The sequence below is a fragment of the Aquarana catesbeiana genome, linkage group LG06 (genome assembly GCF_042186555.1).
Source record: "Aquarana catesbeiana isolate 2022-GZ linkage group LG06, ASM4218655v1, whole genome shotgun sequence".
Lineage (NCBI taxonomy): Eukaryota > Metazoa > Chordata > Amphibia > Anura > Ranidae > Aquarana > Aquarana catesbeiana.
Genome location: NC_133329.1, coordinates 334,081,619 through 334,098,774, shown reverse-complemented (window position 1 = coordinate 334,098,774; position 17,156 = coordinate 334,081,619). Strand labels below are relative to the sequence as shown.

The window sequence follows — 17,156 nt, the reverse complement described above, 5'->3', positions numbered from 1 at the left end:
CGACGGACCAGCGCCTACATATCACTTCCTGGCAGCACAGTGGGAGGAATACATCTTCAGCTGATCGCTACTTCCCCCACTTGTACCTGCTTGGGTTTCAGTGACTGAACAGTGACTGAACAACCAAACACCAACGAAACCCACTTTTGAATGATATCCCTCCCCAGTGGCCAAGGGGGGGTGAACGAACGGGACCTGTTGGATGTTTGCAACCTTTTTTTATATTTATTTTTATTTTTGTTTTATATTTTTTGTCTTTTATACTACTTTTTAAATAAATACTTTTTGGGACTATATTATACTATGGAAGCCTTTTTCTTTCCCTGATATGAGGGCTAATTGCAACATGATCATTGGAGCCATCTGAAGCATCGCAGCAGTAGCAGTCTCCCGTGCAGCATTACAGGCTTGATACCCCTGTAGGGGTTCCGACATCTGGGCTAATTGCAACATGATCATTGGAGCCATCTGAAGCATCGCAGCAGTAGCAGTCATCCGTGCAGCATTACAGGCCTGATACCCCTGTAGGGGTTCCGACATCTGGTGAGTGAGCAATCTGAGGGGGATCACAGAAGTCACCATCCTACCCTGTACACACCAAGTCACTTTGGGGATAATATCAAGTCTGATTGCCGCATGAAATACATGAGACTATTACACATTTGTGCAATTGCTACAACATATGAACTATATGTGCACTGAGACATAGAGATACTGTTGCGATATTGTATATAGAATCCTTTTCCCCATAGGAACCAACATAAGTGGATCCACGCATGTTTCATGCATTTTTGTCGCTACAAACTAGATGTCTTTATTTTGTACTAAGTGCTGAATGTGTGTTGTGATGGGTAAAAATACACTGTCCTATGAAAAGCATATGATATTTTAGCACATACAGAGTCTTTTCTGATTATCTCTGTATGCGATTATATACTGACCCACACATATGTACTTTAGCTAATGGAGTGTGACTCTGCAACATTTTTTGTTTTTCCATTTAATTACAGCACCCTTTCACCCATATTGGGTTGAAATCTTGTGATATATATAAAATTACGTTTATACAACGTTCCCTGTATAGGCTGAGCCAAACAGGTCTTTCGGGTAGCGCCGTTTTTCCCTATTTATCCCCTAATATTTCATATTTCTGCAGGACATTCCTAGGGAGTGTCTCTGTTTAAGGGAGGCAGCAACCTGTAAACACTTGGCCTATATACTTGTCCTAAGCGCGATTTTTTTCAACTTCACTTATGGGCATATTGATATCTCCTGCTAGAATGGTAACACCCTTAGCAAAATCTTTCAGTTTGGACAATGTGCGAATGAGAAAAATTGATTGTTTAATATTTGGGTAATATATATTTGCTAAGGTACACTGCGTCTACCACCCACCATGCCCCTTAGAAATAGAAATCTACCAAAGTCATCTGCCATCATTTGATCTATTATAAAGGACGTGTTCCTGTGAAAACCAATTCCAACACCTTTTGCCTTATTAGTATGTGATAGACTATAGTACCTTATAGGATATTGTGTTTAATTAATACGGGTTGATGTGCAGTGGGTTAGATGAGTTTCTTGCAAAAACACAATAGAGCAAGAGATACATCGCAGTTCTCTTAATATCACGTTCCCGAAGCAGAATCACAAATAAATACATGTGCAAAAAAAACACAATGTGCATAAAAATAAATGTCCTGAGTACATGTTGAATAAACACAATGATGTCACTCTATATAAGACAACCATAAGATTGAAAAAGTGTCCATATAAATTCAGTTAGTGCAAATGGATACTAAATGAATCATTAAGTGCAAAGTCCACATAAAATGTGTAAAAAGTTTAGGCTAAATAAAAAGTTGAGGTGCAAAGTCCACATAAATGTATATTGAATCAAATTCCTCAATAAGGGAGAAATGAATGGAGAAAGCAAGTTGAAAGATGATTCCGCCACCGCCAAGAGGGTAAAGGGTGGATCTATCCTTGAAGTGCACACCACAAAGTATATAGGGATCCTTACCAGATGAGGTGGACCTCCTATTCATAGCGAGGTCGTCAGCGCCTGCAGAAAAAACCCTCTGAGGGGTCCTTGCATTGGTCGGGGATGTCCGTACTTCCAGATGTCTCCTCACTTACAATGCCAAGCTCCGCTGTGCAGAGAGAACCTGCCTGCTAGTGAAGGAAGCCAAGGCACTCAACCAGCACCGGAACGGGCCACATGGGAGGATAGAAGTGGCCCGTATTCCTTTCAATTACTCATCACTATTAGCGCGGTGTATGCCTCCTTTCCTATTTGCAGTTCACTTAATATCTGGTGTCATTTCCACAAAGTATTCAGTCCTCTAACATTATATGAAGTGAAGGTTAGTGTGGTCATTGTATGGCAGGAACACGTCGTTTAATGAGTGATCTATATCACAGGAGAGAAAAGAAGAGAAAGAGAAAAAAAAACAAACAGCACATTGTAGCCTAGCTACGCCACGCAGAAAACTGCAGTGGTGAATCCTATAGGGCAGTGATGGTGAACCAATGGCACGTGTGCCACAGCTGGCACACCAAGCCCTCTCTGTGGGCACGCCAGGGGAATCCCACTGCCAGTCACCTGCACTGGCGGTGCAGGCACAGAGGAGCTGGTTCTCTTTCCTTGCATCAGTGGCAGTGACATCGGTGGGGGGCAGCCAGCCATCTTGTCCCATGTGCGATGTTTAGGGGGATGTAAGGTTCTTCCTCCACCGTCCCAAGAGTTTGTTCTGCAGCTTATTGCCTCCCCCAGACCCCTACATCTCCGGTAAGGCATTCCTCTCTGCAGGCACCCTATTCCAGCTCCCCCTGCTCCAGGACTACTTTGGTTCAGTCTATCCCTCTGGTGCACCCTGTGAAACAGCGGAGGGGGAGGGGCCGTGCTCGGAGCAGATCATTCATGGGAGAGGTGCAGTGGCTGCTAGCTGACCTCCCGGCAGAGGATATCGAGGAGTGGCTAGAGGTAAGGAGGAGGATGGATCCTCCGATCTACATTGTACTGTGTGGGGGGGGGATGGGGATGTGAGTAGTGCAGGAAGTATGTGTCAGGTAGGCGAGTGCAATGGTCAGGTAGGTAGGTGAGGGCATGTATCAGGTAGGTAAGTGTAATGGTCAGGTAGGCGAGTGCATGTGTCAGGCAGGTGAGTGTAATGGTCATGTAGGTCAGTGTATGTTGCACAGTGCATTCTGAGCACAATGCATTCCTGAACCCTGCATTCTGAGCAAATCTGGCAGAATCGTATGTTTTTGGTCGCTTAGGGCTCATTCAGAGGGATGATCAGTCCTGACCTCTAGACAGAGCCGCTGGTAGGTTTAATTCTGTGTTGGCACTTGGAAAGAATAAAATTGGTTTTGTGTTGTGGTTTGGGCACTCGGGCTCAAAAAGGTTCGCCATCACTGCTATAGGGATTGGGGATGTGGTCCGCCCGACCGCAATCAGGCATCTTAGCCCAAATATACAGCAGTGCGTCCGAACCCCAGATCCACACAGGAATGGGGGATGATCACCAAAAACAAAAAGAGGTGCCCAAAGTGCACTCTGAAAGGGGCCGATGGGCCCCCCCTCCCCCAGAAACTGGCCGCAATAAAACAAAAAAAAATTTACCAATCGAAAAAGGAATTATGCAAGGTCGCCAAGCACTCAGCTTCAAGAACTAAAAAAAAAAAAAAAAAAAAAAAAAAAAAAAAAGTTATTTGTTTCATTCTAAATGCATCAATAGAGTGCTTGCAATCTTCTTTCCCTTAAATCCTCTTCCATGAAGACATTTTCTTCCTCCATGTTGCTTCAGGAAATACAGGGTCAGTTATAACATCTACATGCCAATTTGGAAGTTCCAGTGGATCAATATTTAGATCCGCACAAAAAACCTGTAGATCCTCTTTAAATCTGAGTGTTGAATAGTGGCCATCTTTAACTACCACCAGGCATGCAGGAAAGCCCCAGCAGTATTTAATGTCTGCAAAATGTAACTTGTCAAGAAGAGGTCCCAGCCCCCTATGGCGTTCAGGTGTTTCCTTTGATAAGTCTGGGAAGAGAAATATTGGGGTACCTTCAAAGTTTGCATTTGCTGATCCCCGCATTTTTCAGCATAATTGCATTTGTATCTTCAAAATAATAATCTACAGATATCACATGGCTGCTCCATCGAAACAATCCATGGTGAATAGACTCTATAAATTCTGTCGATACGAATAGTGTGACTCGGATTGCCCCAGTATGGGGTTCAAAATTTTTTGAACCGCGTTCAGCAGATCTTCATCTTTAACTGTCTCGGGTATCTCCCGTAAGTGCAGATTGTTCCTCCTATTCCTGTTTTCTAAACCTTCCATCTTATATAACGCTGCTCTGTTGGCTGTTGTTAACTTTGCTACTTTTTCTTGAAGCTCTTTAACCGCCTCTTCTTTAGTATCTTGCCGCTGTTCGTTATCTTCTACCTGTGAGAGGAGGTGGGAGAGATCGTTGAACAGCAGACATCTCTCTCAATTGATTTTTCTAAGTTTTGAAACATGCCTGCCAGTTCTGGCTTCAAACTCTGCATAAGCAATGGTATTTCTGAATTCTGCTCCTTGCGGCATTCATCGCCAGATAGAGATGTCGAGGCAGCATGTAAAAATGGTGATCTACTAGCCCTTTGCGATGCGTACGCCCCTTGGGAGCCAGATCCGCTCATTCTATCTGGTCTCTCTGCTTTTTTATCCGGAGCTCTATCCCCTGTCAGATATTTATTCATTGGGCTTGTATGCTGTATCTGTTGTTTTGGCTTCAAAGTCAATTGGCCTTTTGAAGGTCCTTTTGAGTGTTTATTTGGTCCTGTATGACGCCGAGTGGGCGTACCTGAGAGGTGTTTGGGGCTGGCTGAGGCTTCCTCCACTTGAGCGGCCAGGGCTATCTGCGGTGCCCGTTTCCCCGGGCAGGAGCTGGTGCATTGCTGGGGGTGTCAGAGCTACATAGGCTGCCTAAAAAGCTAAAGCGTTGTGTGTTTGATATATGCTGGGCCTTGCTGTTCTTTTGGGACTGTGCAGCTAAGCATCACCAAGTGCTGCTGACTGTCCCCAAGTCCCGACGAACCAGCCATGGGTCATGTGGCCAGAGCCAATTAGTGCTTGCTGTTCTCATGGGTGAGGCTGAGCATTACCGAGTGCTGCGGACTGTTCCCGAGACCCGATGAGCCACCAGTGGCCGGAGCTGAGAAATGCAGAGGAGTACCACTCAGAGACCACTCTGCTGCTCTGCTGATGTGCTATTAAACGGCCGAGAAAAGCAGAGCTTTGCTGATATCAACTGAGGTAAGCCAAGATCAGCCGAAGACCGCCAGGGAGCTGCGTGAGTAAAGGCCAGCTGGGCTGAGCAGTGCTGTGACTGTACAGCTAATAAACAATGGTCTGATAAAAAAACGTTGAGACTGTGATAAATTTATAGATTGCATCAGCTTCAGTATTACCAACTATTGTATATATCTTCATATGCTAAGCCCTTTTTTATATTCATAAAGGAAAGGGATAGATAAATCTTACTATTGATCATTTATAGCCTACTGTCAAGTTTAAAGGGTAAAGGAAGGGAAGAGAGGAGGAGGAGGAGAGAAAGGGGGAAAAAAGGACAAGAGAAAAAGGGAAAAAGGGAAACGGGGGCAACATGCCGACCCGCTCAGCCACATCCTGATATCACAAGCACTGACATCAGATAAACATTTAAAAGGTGTGATCTCTTTGGTACTTGTGCTGAAGCTTCCCATTAATGCAAAAAACAAGTACTTATTTATCATCATCCAGAGTTCATTTTATCATTTGCAAAGCCTTGATGAAGGGGCAGTTATATGGCCTTGGAAATGAGTTGGGTTTTCACATAGGTTTGGAATAAAATCCTCCAAAACTCTAATGTGGTGCTTCGAATTTTAGACTCAAACTTTACAGTCACTCAAACAGATAGAAAACTGACATGGACTTTTAAATAGACTAAGATTTAATCATAATTCATGCACACAATGCAATATTTGTGGCTGTTTCTTTTTACAGTATTCCTGTCTTGGCAGATCATATGCTTTTCCAGCCTCTGCCTTGAGCTCCAGGTGATGTCAGGGCAAGGAAGGAGGAGCTATGGAGTCAGGCTGGAGCAACAAACCTCCAATACTTCCTGCATGTGTCGGAGGAACAGCAGAATATCGGCCTTGTGTGCAGCATACTTTAACAGGAATACCGAAAGGAAAGGCAGCCATAGTTTTTACATTGTAAGTATATTCACATAACATCTTTATCTTAGTAGACATGGGGTGATTATAGGGTCTCTAACATGAATAAACAGCAGTTTCTAGCAAAAAGCGTGTGTTGGGATCATATGAATCCAGAGCTATTTGGCTTGATCCAATTTTTTCCACAGTATGCACTGTGAGGAGGGGAATGACTTGACTGCTTATGATTGGAGGTGTGCAGTGAAAGCTTTCTGGCAGGATAGTGCAGTCGGGCTCAGACTAGAACCTGAACATGCTCGAGCTCATCCCTAATCAGAAGTTCCGACTTTGTTCTAACCAGTTTCTTTACGCCACGTAGAACTGGTTTTCTTTATGACTGAAGGTAGAGCTGTCAAGTCTAGTGGAAAACTGGGGAGCCAAAGATATTTCAGGGTGGTCTCCCTGGAGCTTGACTAAGTCTCCCAGTGTCACGACTTTTTCCCAGTGAAATCAAAGAGCCTGCAACACGTAACAAGTACTGTGTCCTGGCAGGATCTCCAGATAAAGTTTGCAACGGATTCACAAAAATGATTTGCCTAAAGTTGAATTCCAGCTATAGGTTTTTTTTCTTTTTTGCAGAGGTACATTGGTCCAACTTGGCCCAATGTAATTATGTATATTCCATACCTGGCAGATCCTTGTGGAAGCGGAGATGCACTGTAGTAGCTACTGCCACTGCAGTGATCCTCACCGTCTTCCTGATCCTGTGCAGAGCAGCAACCCTCCTGCACAGTAACCATAGAGGGTCACCCATTTGGCACAGCTACCATTTAAAGAACGCTTTGCATTTTCTCAGTGAATGCAAAGTATTCTTTGATTGGATGAGGTAGGGCAGTGATGTCATGAATCTTTAATTTGTCAAATTAAAGAATGACTTGTATGTATTGAGAAAAATACAATGCGTTCTCTAAATGGCATCCGTTTCAAGGGAGCGACCCATTGTGGTCACTATGCAGGAAGGCAGCCCTTCGGGACCTGGAAAACAGAAAGATCACTGTAGTAGCGGCGGCTACTCTTCTTCTCTGCTTCCACAGGAATCAGCCAGATATGGAGTATGCATACTTACATTGGTCCAAGCTTGACCAATGTAACTATACAGAAAAAACATTTCTGGACTTCAGCTTTACAAAACCTATATGTGCTGAGCCATATTCCAAACATACTGAAAGATACATTTTCAGTTTCTAAAAACTTTTTCGGTTAACATTGTGATGATTTACCAGTAATGACGTTTTGCTGTAGGGGGAGGCAGGAAAGAGCAGACAATCTGAGCTCATGGGAAATCCCAAAGAAGTCACTGTGATTTCCCTAAAAGACACAATTTAGAAGAAAACTGGGAAAATGAATTCCGGCATGACTTTTTAAAATGGGAGCTGGGATTTATGTAAATATGCACTTTTGAATTTGTAAAGCGAACCCCTCCCACCAAAAAATAAATAAAAATTGTCAGCTTTCTGTTGGGGACTTGTGCTCAATTTCCATAAGGTGTATTTTAGAAGGCAAACATTTAAAGTGATGTGAACCCTAACTACTGATCAGCATTATTCTTTACTTATCCAAAAGGAATTCTGATTGCTTATGTTTTATTTCATCCATGCTTAAAAAAACAAAAAACACAACAGATGACTTAAAGCATTTTGATGCATCCGATACAATTGCATTTTGGGTACCCAGCTGTCAGTTTTGAAAAGTTAACATACCAAAAGTATATATGTGAATCCATACAAGTGTTTACGCCTGGACTTTGTGATAACAGAACAGATTATCTAATTCCAGCATCGAGTGGCCATCTGGAAGGTTTTGTCCTAGGGGTAGCAAATTATTTTTATGCCTATCCACCCTATTGCACAATTCAGTTTGGAATAAATCCAGGTGGTGTAATTGTTACAACAAATGTTAAGTGGGCCGTACTGTACTTAGGGTAATAGACTACAAGCTGATCTTTTTCATTTGAAATCATAAAATTACTTAACATGTAAATTCTTTATACAGTCTAAATACAGCCATTTTTTATAGTTTTTTGGATAGAGTGATATGACTTCTGCAGGTCCCTGCTAGGGAGATCACCCCATACATTCTCCTCCTTTCACATTATGAGGACAGAAAGCAGGGAAACATCTTAATGGTGCTAGTAAAGAAACAAACATACATTTTGAACTCTCTTACTCTACCCAAGCAAGCTTACCAAGATTCAGCAATGCTTGACCCTTGCAAAAGTCAGCCAAAAGCTTGTTTAAAGCTACAGCCAACTTCAGTAAAAAAAAGATACAGCCAACAAGTTTTTCTGCAACAGGGCGGCACCTGTGCACCAGATCACGTATATAAAATACTAGTAATACTTCTTATTCCCATCACACATGTTCCTGGATAAAGCTCAGAAGGATTTGGGTGCTGCAGCAAATGACCAGCTGGAAACTGTTTCAAAAAGTTACAATGCGGATATTTGCCAGCACACCATGTATCGACAAGATAGCCTCCAGATTTTTTATTGCATGATCGCATCCACATGCCTGATGAAGGGGCCCTACGCAGCTCTACTACTTTGTGATGTGATCATGCGATAAAAAAAAAAATCAGTTTGGAGCTATCTTGTCGATCCATGGTGTGCTGGCAAATATCTGCATTGCATCACGTATATATACGTGATCTGGCTCTTCCGGGTAGGGAGTGCACATGCGTGCGGCTCACTCCCATTGCGATTACACATAGCAGGAGCCCAGAGGCGGGTACCACAGACTCGATGTCCGCCGTCACCCGCTGACTGTTCTATGTAAACAATGCAGATTGTCAGTAGGGAAGGCATGGATCCTGTGTTCCTGAAAAGCAAGGACATGGATCCATGCCTTCGCCTACAGTAAACACTGGCTAGGCACACAGTTGACTCTTTGATCACCCCAATGCAATAAATATATCCCGCAGTTTGTAGATGCGATTACTTTTGCGCAAACCAATCAATATACGCTTATTGAGATTATCCTAACCCAGTTACACTCCTCTTAAATACCCAGTTTTGTTTAATTTAATGATCGTACAACATACTTTATTTTACACATTATCTTGTTGATCATTTACAGTGCCTTGCAAAAGTATTCACCCCAACTTTGAAGATTTTTTTTTTTTTTTTTTTTTATTGTGAAGCAAACAAATAGGACAAAATAACTGAAAAAGTCAATGTGCATAAATATTCATCCCCCTAAAGTCAATATTTGGTAGAGCCACCTTTTGTGGCTATCACAGCTCCAAGTCGCTTTGGATAAGTCTCTATGAGCTTGCCACATCTTACCACTGGGATTTTTACCCATTCCTCCTTGCAAAACTGCTCCAGCTTGGATGGTTTGCGCTTGTGAACAGCAATCTTTAAGTCTGACCACAAATTATCTATTGGATTGAGGTCTGGGCTTTGACTAGGCCATTCCAACACATTTAAATGTTTACCCTTAAACCACTCAAGTGTTGTTTTAGCAGTGTGTTTGGGGTCATTGTCCTGCTGGAAGGTGAACCTCCGTCCTAGCCTCAAATCACACACAGAGTGGTACAGGCTTTGCTCAAGAATATCCCTGTATTTAGCACCATCCATCTTTCCCTCAACTCTGACCAGTTTCCCAGTCCTGACTGCTGAAAAACATCCCCACAGCATGATGCTGCCACCACCATGTTTCACTGTGAGGATGGTGTTCTTTGGGCGATGTGATGTGTTGGGTTTGCGCCAGACATAGCATTTTCTTTGATGGCCAAAAAGTAAAATTTTAGTCTCATCAGACCAGAGCACCTTCCTCTATACATTTTGGGAGTCCCACATGCCTTTTCGCAACCTCAAAACGTGCCATTTTGTTTTTTGCTGAAAGTAATGGCTTTCTTCTAGCCACTCTGCCATAAAGCCCAACTCTATGGAGCATACGGCTTATTGTCGCCCTATGAACAGATACTCCTGTCTCTGCTCTGGACATCTGCAGCTCCTCCAGGGTTACCTTAGGTCTCTGTGCTGCCTCTCTGATTAATGCCCTCCTTGCCCAGTCTGAGTTTTGGTGTGCGGCAGTCTCTTGGCAGGTTTGCTGTTGTGCTATATTCTTTCCATTTGGTTATGATAGATTTGACGATGCCCTAAGGATCATCAAAGATTTGGATTTTTTTTTATAACCTAACCTGACTTTTACTTCTCAACAACATTGTCCCTTATTTGTTTGGAGAGTTCCTTGGTCTTCATGGCAGTGTTTGGTTAGTGGTGCCTCTTGCTTAGGTGTTGCAGCCTCTGGGGCCTTTCAAAAAGGTGTGTATATGTAATGACAGATCATGTGACACTTAGATTGCACACAGGTGGACATCATTTCACTAATTATGTGACTTCTGAAGGTAATTGGTTGCACCAGAGCTTTTTATGGGCTTCATAACAAAGGGGGTGAATACATACGCACATGCCAATTATCAGTTTTTTATTTCTGAAAAATAGTTTTATGCATACATTTTTCCAATTTTACTTCAACTTAGACTATTGTGTTCTGATGCATCACATATAATTCAGATTAAAAAAACATTGAACTAAAGGCTGTAATGTAACAAAATAGGTAAAAAGCCAATGGGGTAAATACTTTTGCAAGGCACTGTACATACATTTGGTATAATTGTTTAAAGTGTATGCAAACTAACAATATATTTTTTATTCTATATCCAGATGAAGCCATGTGTGCTGGTGGCGTAACGCATAGAGGTTGAGCCTGGCGGCGGGAGTATTCACAGGATCACGCAAGATGCTGGGTGTCATTACTTGCTTGTTTTTATCAAATAAATGTGAATGTATTTTATGAAGCGGGGTCTGTGCGGTTTGTTGAATGTAGTAAGCCAGGTACTGCACTATTGGAGGCTGTTCCATCTCCAACCTTCTTGGAGAGGGAACTCTTTTGCTCTTAAAAAGGAACCTCAGCACCAGGATCTTATACTTTAGATTGATTTGCTTACATATTTAGTTGACCCTTTGGAGTCTAAAATGAAGGTGAGCTTGCACTTCACCTGGTGAAAGGAGCACAAGTTGGAAATTGACGAAACACCATGTAGTTTTTTTGTAAAGCACTTTAATGAATAGAGGCTCTCTCAATTGCACAGTTAATAATAAAATTATTCAAACTCATTTTTTAAGTGGACTTTTTTGCTCAATTTTTCTTATATGCATGCTCACTGACATATAGTTTGCACTGGCACTTTAACCATATGAAATATTTATGTTTTTAGTTATGTATTGTCACTTTGCAGTTGTTACCATATTTGATTTTTTGAGGCAGTGTGATCACATATTTTTATATTTATTGAGAAATAGATGTGCACAGCCTGAGCTATATCCAGAAAATAAAGTAAATTTCCTTTTGGTGAACAGAAGCTTAATAAAAGAACAGGAAAACAATGTCCTGGTTGAGATGAGAAGCAGAAACTACCTTAGGCAAGAAAGAAGTCCTGGGCCTCAACACCACCTTGTCCCAATGTAAAACAAAGTTTTTAGCAAGACAACACACGCATTCACCTACTAAAGATGATTGCTACAAGGAAAAGTATCTTGTGGGCGAGTAATGGGTTCAAATAGTGGTTTCTGAAGCAGAGAACCAGACTCAGGTCCTATAGAGTCACATTGGTAGGGGATCAAATACTTAAATTTACTCACTGAACTGCAACTCAGTTTAACATTTGTACAATGTGTGTTTTTCTTGATATTTGGTTGATATTCTGTCTCTAACATTTAAATTACACCTATGATAAAAATCATGGACCCTTAATTTCTTTGCAAGTGGGCAAACTTACAAAACCCAGTGCATAGCTAAAGGTCTGCATGTATGCGGTGGCCAGACTGGAACGACCCATTGCATCTAGATTATCCACACCATCGCCCAGCACTGCTGTTGATTGAAGCTCTCCGCAACAAAAAATGAAATTTAAAAAAAAAACAAAAAAAACCCCCAAAAAACTATGGAACCACAGGGCCCAGAAGGAAAGTAGATTCTTACTCCTGAAACACTAGGCAGAAATAACTGCCTTAACTATAGCAGACAGGGTGTTTATACGATTTAGGACTGCCCAGAGGCGCTGCTGTATTATTTTTCTGCCTAGTGTCCTACTCCTGTAGGTGGGGCTATAAACTCTAGGGTCAAAAATAGCAGAGATGTGTCCATCAATGAACATAAAAGAAAAAACTTACTTAACAAATAATTCAAAACAATATTCACTTACATAACCCCAGTGGGGGTGTGTGCCTTTCACAGATGTATGGCTAAAGACAAGCCATTAACAGCCTGGTAAACGCCAGTAGAATCCTTCTTCTGCACTGTTAACCAACAAGCTTGCAAGACAGAACACTCCAGCTCCAGGAGTTTTTAATCGCTTCCAGGCCTCCGAGGAAAGGTATACCGATGTCCCTTTGTTAGACTGAATCATAGCTTGCTCCCACACATCACATAGTGGGTTGCCATGATGACATGTTTTAGGGGCTTATCCCCCCTGTCTCAGTTGTACTAGTGCCCAGAAGGGTTATAAGTGACTGCCTAAAGCACAGAGGCATAAAAAAAAAGGCGTGGAAAAGTTTTTTTCATTTGTATGGCCAGCTCAGTAAGACCCCTTTCACACCGAGGTGCTTTACAGGCACTACAGAGCTAAAAATAGCGCCTGCATAGAGCCGCTCCTGTGTCTCCAGTGTGAAAGCATGAGTGCTTTCACACTGGAGTGGTGCGCTTGCAGGACGTTGAAAAAACTCCTCCAAGCAGCATTTTTGGAGCAGTGAAGGAGTGGTGTATACTGCGCTCCTAAACCCCTCCTGCCCATTGAAATCAATGGGGCAGCACGGCTATACTGCCAGCATAGCGTTGCTGCAGGAGCACTTTGCGGTGGTTTTAACCCTTTCTCGGTCGCTAGCGGGGGTAAAAGCGCCCCGCTAAAAATAGCAAGCTTCACCCCTGACACACGCATCGCCTCAGCGTGAAAGGGGCCTAAGCCTACCATCTTCTGTATTTCCTTTTGGTAGAAGCTCATGGTCACTTCAGCAACTATGAACCTTAAACAGAAAGGTTAAGGACTTCCTGTGTATCTTAATGGATGAGAAAAACTTGCATTTTGTATTTTTTAAAAACCTGGCCTCTTTAAAATGTTTTTAAAAACTTCTGTGGTAAGGTGTGCCTGAAATCCTTCTTGAACTCATAAGTATTCTAATTCCTCCTTTTTCTTGTGACCCATCTCAACATAGAAATCTTCTGTCCTTATACAGATACACAGAGTAAAATAAGAACACAAGCCAGACTGTTTCCTAAAACCTAGGTTTAATAAATTAATAGGTGCATGCCTGATGAAAAACACATTTAAAAAAATAAAATGCAACAGCAGCTGCTGTCACCATGCCAAAGTGTCAGTAAACATTATAAAAACTCACGTTCTTGATTTCAGAAAATTATGCAACAAAAAATGGACAACACTAACAAAAAAAAAAAAAAAAAAAAAAAAAGTTCAAAGGAAAAAAAGTGTGCAATACAAATGTTATGAGGGATAAGAACCGTTTCACAAAATCATTATCCTAATCGGATTATGCAGAACATAAAAGGCAGAATCACAATAATCTCACTCCAGGAGGAAAAACATGCCGATTTACAGTCACGACCCGTTTAGCTAGAAGAAATCTCCGACAAAAACGGAGACATACATGCAGTCATTTACAAGTCTGGTTACACTGTAAACACTCAGCAGTAATGGCACAGAATGGACATCACTGCTTTTACAATATAATTGATTGCCACGGTTAAAACAATATTAAAACGTATTCTGGTCTGTGTACACAAAAAGCAATGGTAAAATGATACCCCCTTAGCTTCAGCACAGTGGAGGCAGTCATTTTGTTGGCTGGATTAGTATGCGCATGACAAAGAAATTTACACAACTACTACTTGGGCAGGCCACAGACCATACAATTTTTTTTTCCTTCCATCACGGGTGGAAGGAAAGAAAAATTGCTTGAGAATTGCTCCATTCCCCCTTCAACACAGTCAGTGTCAGGGGGAATCCCTCCCGCAGCGCTATTGTGTTCTGCGGGCGGGGAGCCTTCCATTCCCCCTGCAAATATCGCATGAAAAAAAAAAAAAAAAAAAAAAATCAGACTGGCTGATTATACTGAAGTCCATCGACAGATTGACTTCAGTACAACCAGCTTGCCCATAGATGGATAGAACATTGGCTGAACCAGCTGAGGTTTTATCCACTATGGCCAGCTTAAGGCTTGTGTACATGGGCTATAGAGGTAAAAGCAACAAATTTGGACCTACAAGAGTAAATGCATTTATGAATACTACACTGCATTGCAAGCAAGCCTGAAGAGACATTTAACTTGCTAAAAAGATGCTTATTTTCATTTAACATCCAAGCAGCCCAGGGGTCCCAAACCCTGGTGTTCTCTGGTAAGGAAACTTACACCAGCTATGGTCGATAGCTAGCTAGGCCTTAGCCCTTTGTCTCACTATTCACCATAGAGGCTGTGCATCACATTGATGGGCCGATAGAAAGGTGAAGGAGTCAAGGCCACACTGTCAACCAGTAGAGCTGGTCTATAAAAGCATACCAGAGCACCCTGAGATTTGGGGCTCCAATGGTGCTCACTAGTAACATTTTAAAGTGGTTCTAAATGCTCAAATCAATCACTGCCATTAAGCCAATGAGGAGAAAGAGGGGGCGGGGCTGAGCCAAAGCTGTATGTGTAAATGGACACATAGAACCTCGGCTTGGGAGCGAGCCTGTTTGGGTGCCCCCATTGCAAGCTGCTTGTTCTAGGGGGCACTTGGCAGGAGGGAGGGGTTAAGAGTGCCAGCGAAGGACCTGAGGAGGATCGGGGCTGCTCTATGACATGTTTGTTATTTAAAAAAAAAAAAAAAAAAAAAAAAAAAGAAGAGCCTTTAATATCACTTTAATTACTATGTAGGGTAAAACTAAAGTGAAGTGCAGGGCTGTTGGAGATGCCTGTTGGTAAACAGCAATGGTTTGGCAGGTTGCACTTGATCATCAGTTGTTACCTAAAACTAAAGTTTAACCTTTTCAACATCATTTTGATAGCACCTCAACTGAAAACACCAACCTAAACTACCTGGTTTAATTCAATTCACATTTCAACCCCTGTGCTCAAGACCCTTTTAAAATGCTTTCTAAATTCAGATCCTAAATACCCATGTGCACAAACCTTTACCCCGATTGAAGCTGTCCGAGAGTGGAAAAAAAAAAAAATTTTTTTTTTAAAGATTAGGAGTATGTAAAGTGCCCAAGTTCTGAGGTCTTGCTACTTTAAAGTGGCTTGGTGTTTTTCCTGTATGACAGTACCATGGATCTTACAACTTCAATACAGGGCACAGATTTTCTTTGACATGTGCTCTGTTGCAGCACTTGCCCAACAAGCATGGATCCTATTACATTTTGAAAACTGTAAGAGCAAGTGTTACGTTTTAAATGTCATGCTTTCAGTCGGTTATGTCAGTGCCTGACATTGACCATAATGGAGGTATTTTGGACCTCATCCATGAATTGGTCATACTGTATCAATGATAGTAAGGGCTCACTTACACAAGCAGTAAACTATACCAGAATACCAGAGTGCTGCACCTTACTAGATATGCACGTTCAAAAACCTTTGTTCATCTCTGTGATGAAGCGTGCGGTTTTTCACATGCACCGCAACTGAATTGCAACCATAAAATACCGGATAAGAAAAATGGACAAAAGTGCATCCTTGACCCACCAAAGTCCAAATCAGAATCAAATTGTGCATATCTGACTGCACCAATTATTAGGAAAATGAATGCAGACTGCTATGACTATGCTGGCAGATATCAGAATCCTGGGTGATATACAGGTCTCCTGTCCCATGTCAGTGAGCCCTTTTTTAACCAATCCCAATTGGGGAAACATTGTCACGGCTATGGATCAGCAGTTTTTCTAGATAGGCAAATATAACATTGAACACCATCTTCCACCAACAAGTATACCCAGCCACAGAGAGGTTGACCATAGCAATCAATAATTTGCTTTTCCATGTAATACATTTTTAAAGGGAACCTAACTATTCTACTGGCTTCTTTATAAAACCAAGTATGATAACTAACTTTGCTGATTAAATCAGACTCCAAAAATACAGGAACGCTATTTTAGGGAGCTGAAACGCATGCCATGAGCACAGATTAGAAAGTGAAAGAGAAGCTGATTGGCTGCCATAGGCGAAGCAGACTTTCATTCTTTAAATGCTTCCAGTTACAAGGGGCAGTGTGTGTAAAACTATTTCTCTGTCTCAAACATTGAATCAGTCACAAAATGGCTGCCCCTTCAACAGCTAGGCACAATTCAAATAAGGGAGTTGGCCAGAAAAGTTTGCTCATCTTTGCAGCAAAACAATCCTTCATATTCCAGGATACAGTTCATGTTTTTTTCCTTATTCAAAATAAAATGTCCTCATTTTTGATTAACATTTCCACCACCAGTCTCTGATAACGAATGTCATTTAGTGCTGCCATGGCATCTAGCTCTGGTGCCCGCATGAGAGTTGGTCCAAACACTATGCCAAGGTTTTCTGCGTTCATTAAATTGTCCTTCTCATGAAGAGTTACCCTGCAGGGAATACAAAATTACATCTCATTATACTTGCTGTGCATCTAAATGAAGGGTTATCTGTAGGACATTGCAAGCAAACCAGAACATGCAAATAACCCCCCTTGTGCCCCCCAAAGCAGTGTGTACTTTTCAGTTTGAGTTTATCGCAGGCTGTGACATTATTCAATGGGAAGGTCCTATTATGTGTTGCTAGGACACTGACTCATTTTTGTCTAAGTTATGGCCAAAGGACTTGTGAGCAGAGGAAGCAGAGGCTGTCTGACAGCAAGAGACAGAGAGCTCATTTTGTATGACGAGTTT

At 42.0% G+C, this 17,156-nt stretch overlaps 1 protein-coding gene across 1 annotated transcript in view; it reads right to left on the bottom strand.

Annotated features, from left to right (window-relative positions):
• Positions 1-15,127: 15,127 nt before the first annotated feature.
• CHN1 (chimerin 1) overlaps positions 15,128-17,156 on the bottom strand; it is a 194,131-nt gene continuing 192,102 nt past the window's right edge. The window contains exon 14 of the mRNA XM_073633857.1: positions 15,128-16,853. Within this exon, the coding sequence (XP_073489958.1) occupies positions 16,682-16,853 (172 nt within the window). The 3' untranslated portion in view covers positions 15,128-16,681. The remainder of the gene's footprint in view (positions 16,854-17,156) is intronic.